Raw genomic sequence first — 2,500 nt, 5'->3', positions numbered from 1 at the left:
TCACGTGGTGTGTGATGCTGATCTCCTTCACGGTCACTTCCTCCTGCAGAAAACAGAGAAACACACTCCTGAACATTCCAATAAACACACTCCTGAACATACCAATAAACACACTCCTGAACATACCAATAAACACACTCCTGAACAAACCAATAAACACTCCATTTAACAAAAGACTTCGTAGAGGGAAGGTTTCAAGAAGTTTCAGACTGCCAGACACAAAAGTACTCCTCAAAAGGACTTGCACTAAATTGATGCAGTACACAAATAAGCTGTCAGAGAAGACCATGAATATCAGTTAGAAGAGAGGCAATCACCATGAATATCAGTTAGAAGAGATGCAATCACCATGAATATCAGTTAGGAGAGAGGCAATCACCATGAATATCAGTTAGGAGAGAGGCAAAGTTTTCATCTGAAGTCAGATCTCACTGGCTTCCAGCTCCAGAATTTTACCATCACAACAACACACGTCACATATTCCTGGTAAGAGTGTTCATGTCTGACTCACTAACTCTCACTCACTCACATTTGCGCGCACGCACAAGCACACACACACACACACAATTGCACTCAATTCCAACCATTCACCAGCCTCGCTGTATCCATAAGCACGCTTGCCATCCAGACGATTCTACATGAAAACACAGGCACGCTTGCTCACACAGACACAGACACACACACACACACACAGACACACACACACACACACACAATGAAGACAAAAACAACTCCATCAGCCCACATCACACCCCCACACACATGACTGGAGCGGCCCAGTCATCTGAGTTAGGGCAAAAGAGTCCACTCCGCACCCCCCATGTGTCCTCTTCCTCCTCCTCCTCCTCATCATCCTCTTCCTCATCTTATTCAACAGGTCTGTGGGAGGAGCTTAAACACACTACCACTCAGCCCCTCCCCCCTCCCCACGTCACACACAGCCCCCCCTAAACACACACACCCCCTTCTAAAGTCTGTCTGGAGGCTCTGATGAGGCATATAAACACAGATAGAGAGAGAGAAAAGGTAAGGATGAATAAATAGATAAGTAGATAAATAGATAGATGGATAGAAGGATAGATGGATAGAAGGAGGGAGGGAGGGAGGGAGAAAGAGATAGAGGGAGACGGCACTCCACACAAAGCCTGTGACGGACAGCTTCCCACACGGTTGCCATGGCACCACCCCCAATCCTCCTGCTCCATCACAGCACCAGTGGGCGTGGAGGAGGTGACTAAAGACTCGAAAGGCGCTCGCGCTCACGCTCTCTCTCTCTCTCTCTATTGCTCTCTCTCTCTCTCTCTGTCTCTCTCTGTCTCTCTCTATTGCTCTCTCTCTCTCTCTCTCTCTCCACTCTTAAGTACTGCTCACACTCTCTCTCTCTTGTCATGGCTTCTTTGTGCAGACCCTTCATTACTGCTCTCTCTCTCTCTCACACACACACACCTTTATTTCCTGCTCTCCTGTGATCCATCTTTTTCATCTCTGCTCCCCATCATCCCTTTCCAGCACATCAATCACCCTCATCGTAAGAGCTGACGTCACCCAGCAGCCTATATTTACTCTCTCCCTCTCTCTCCCTCTCTCTCTCTCTCTGTCCCTCTATCTCTCTCTCTCTCTCTCTCTCCCTCTCTCTCTCTCCCTCTCTCTCAAAACTTAACACAGCCGGATCCCGCGTAAGCTGCATGCCGCACGTCACACACACACACACACACACCTGCACACACCAAACCTCACGGCCCCCGGACACCAATAACCACAGACCATACTCCGCTGAGCACGTACAACTGACCACTGGCGCTTCCTTCCGTTGAGACACAAATGTGACGAAAAACAAAACTCTCCTCCTCCTCCTCCTCCTCTACTCTCTATCTTTTTAACCCTCTCTATCTCAGTCTCTTCTACCGCTCCACACCTCTCTTCCTCTCCCTCACTACCCCTCTCCTCTCCTCCCTCTGTCCACCTCTCCTCCTCTCTCCAGCGCGGAGTACCTGTGAGGTCCATGGCGAGCGCAGGCGAGAGGAGGCCAGTGAGCGGTCCATCTCTACTGGACACTGGAGCTCAGCAGCAGTAGTGTCAGCAGCAGCAGTGTCAGTAGTAGTAGTGGTAGTAACAGCAGCAGCAGCAGCGGCAGCTGTAGTGGTGCTAGTAGCCTGGTGGCAGCACCCGCGATGGGGTTGAGGACTGTGATGACTGGGCCGCTGGTGGTGGTGGTGGTGGTGGTGATGGTGGTGGTGATGAAGGTGATGATGATGGTTATGGTGGTGGTTGTTGTGTTGGTCCTGCTGGGCCGGGGGGCTCAGCGGAGCCAGCATGTTGCCATGGGCGACGCCAGCGCCGGCCGGCTCAGTGACCACACCGCGACGCGCCACGCTGAACGTGGAGACGGCCGACCGAGAGACGCAGAGTAGGAGTCGACACCGTCACCCGCACCGTCACCCGCGCACCGTCACCCGTCACCCGTCACCCGTCACCCGTCACCCGCACCGTCACCCGTCAC

The 2,500-nt window shown here is 52.1% G+C and overlaps 1 protein-coding gene across 2 annotated transcripts in view; it reads right to left on the bottom strand.

Annotated features, from left to right (window-relative positions):
• Nucleotides 1-2,500, bottom strand: part of rps6ka3b (ribosomal protein S6 kinase, polypeptide 3b) — a 52,678-nt gene that overhangs the window by 21,070 nt on the left and 29,108 nt on the right. For both annotated transcript variants that reach the window (XM_062521486.1, XM_062521487.1), the window contains one exon: nucleotides 1-43. This exon is cut by the window's left edge and continues 74 nt beyond it. In XM_062521486.1, coding sequence (XP_062377470.1) covers nucleotides 1-43 — 43 coding nt within the window. The remainder of the gene's footprint in view (nucleotides 44-2,500) is intronic.

The sequence above is a fragment of the Sardina pilchardus genome, chromosome 19 (genome assembly GCF_963854185.1).
Source record: "Sardina pilchardus chromosome 19, fSarPil1.1, whole genome shotgun sequence".
NCBI lineage: Eukaryota > Metazoa > Chordata > Actinopteri > Clupeiformes > Clupeidae > Sardina > Sardina pilchardus.
Note: the sequence above shows the minus strand (reverse complement) of the source record. Positions and strands in the feature narration are given on the sequence as shown.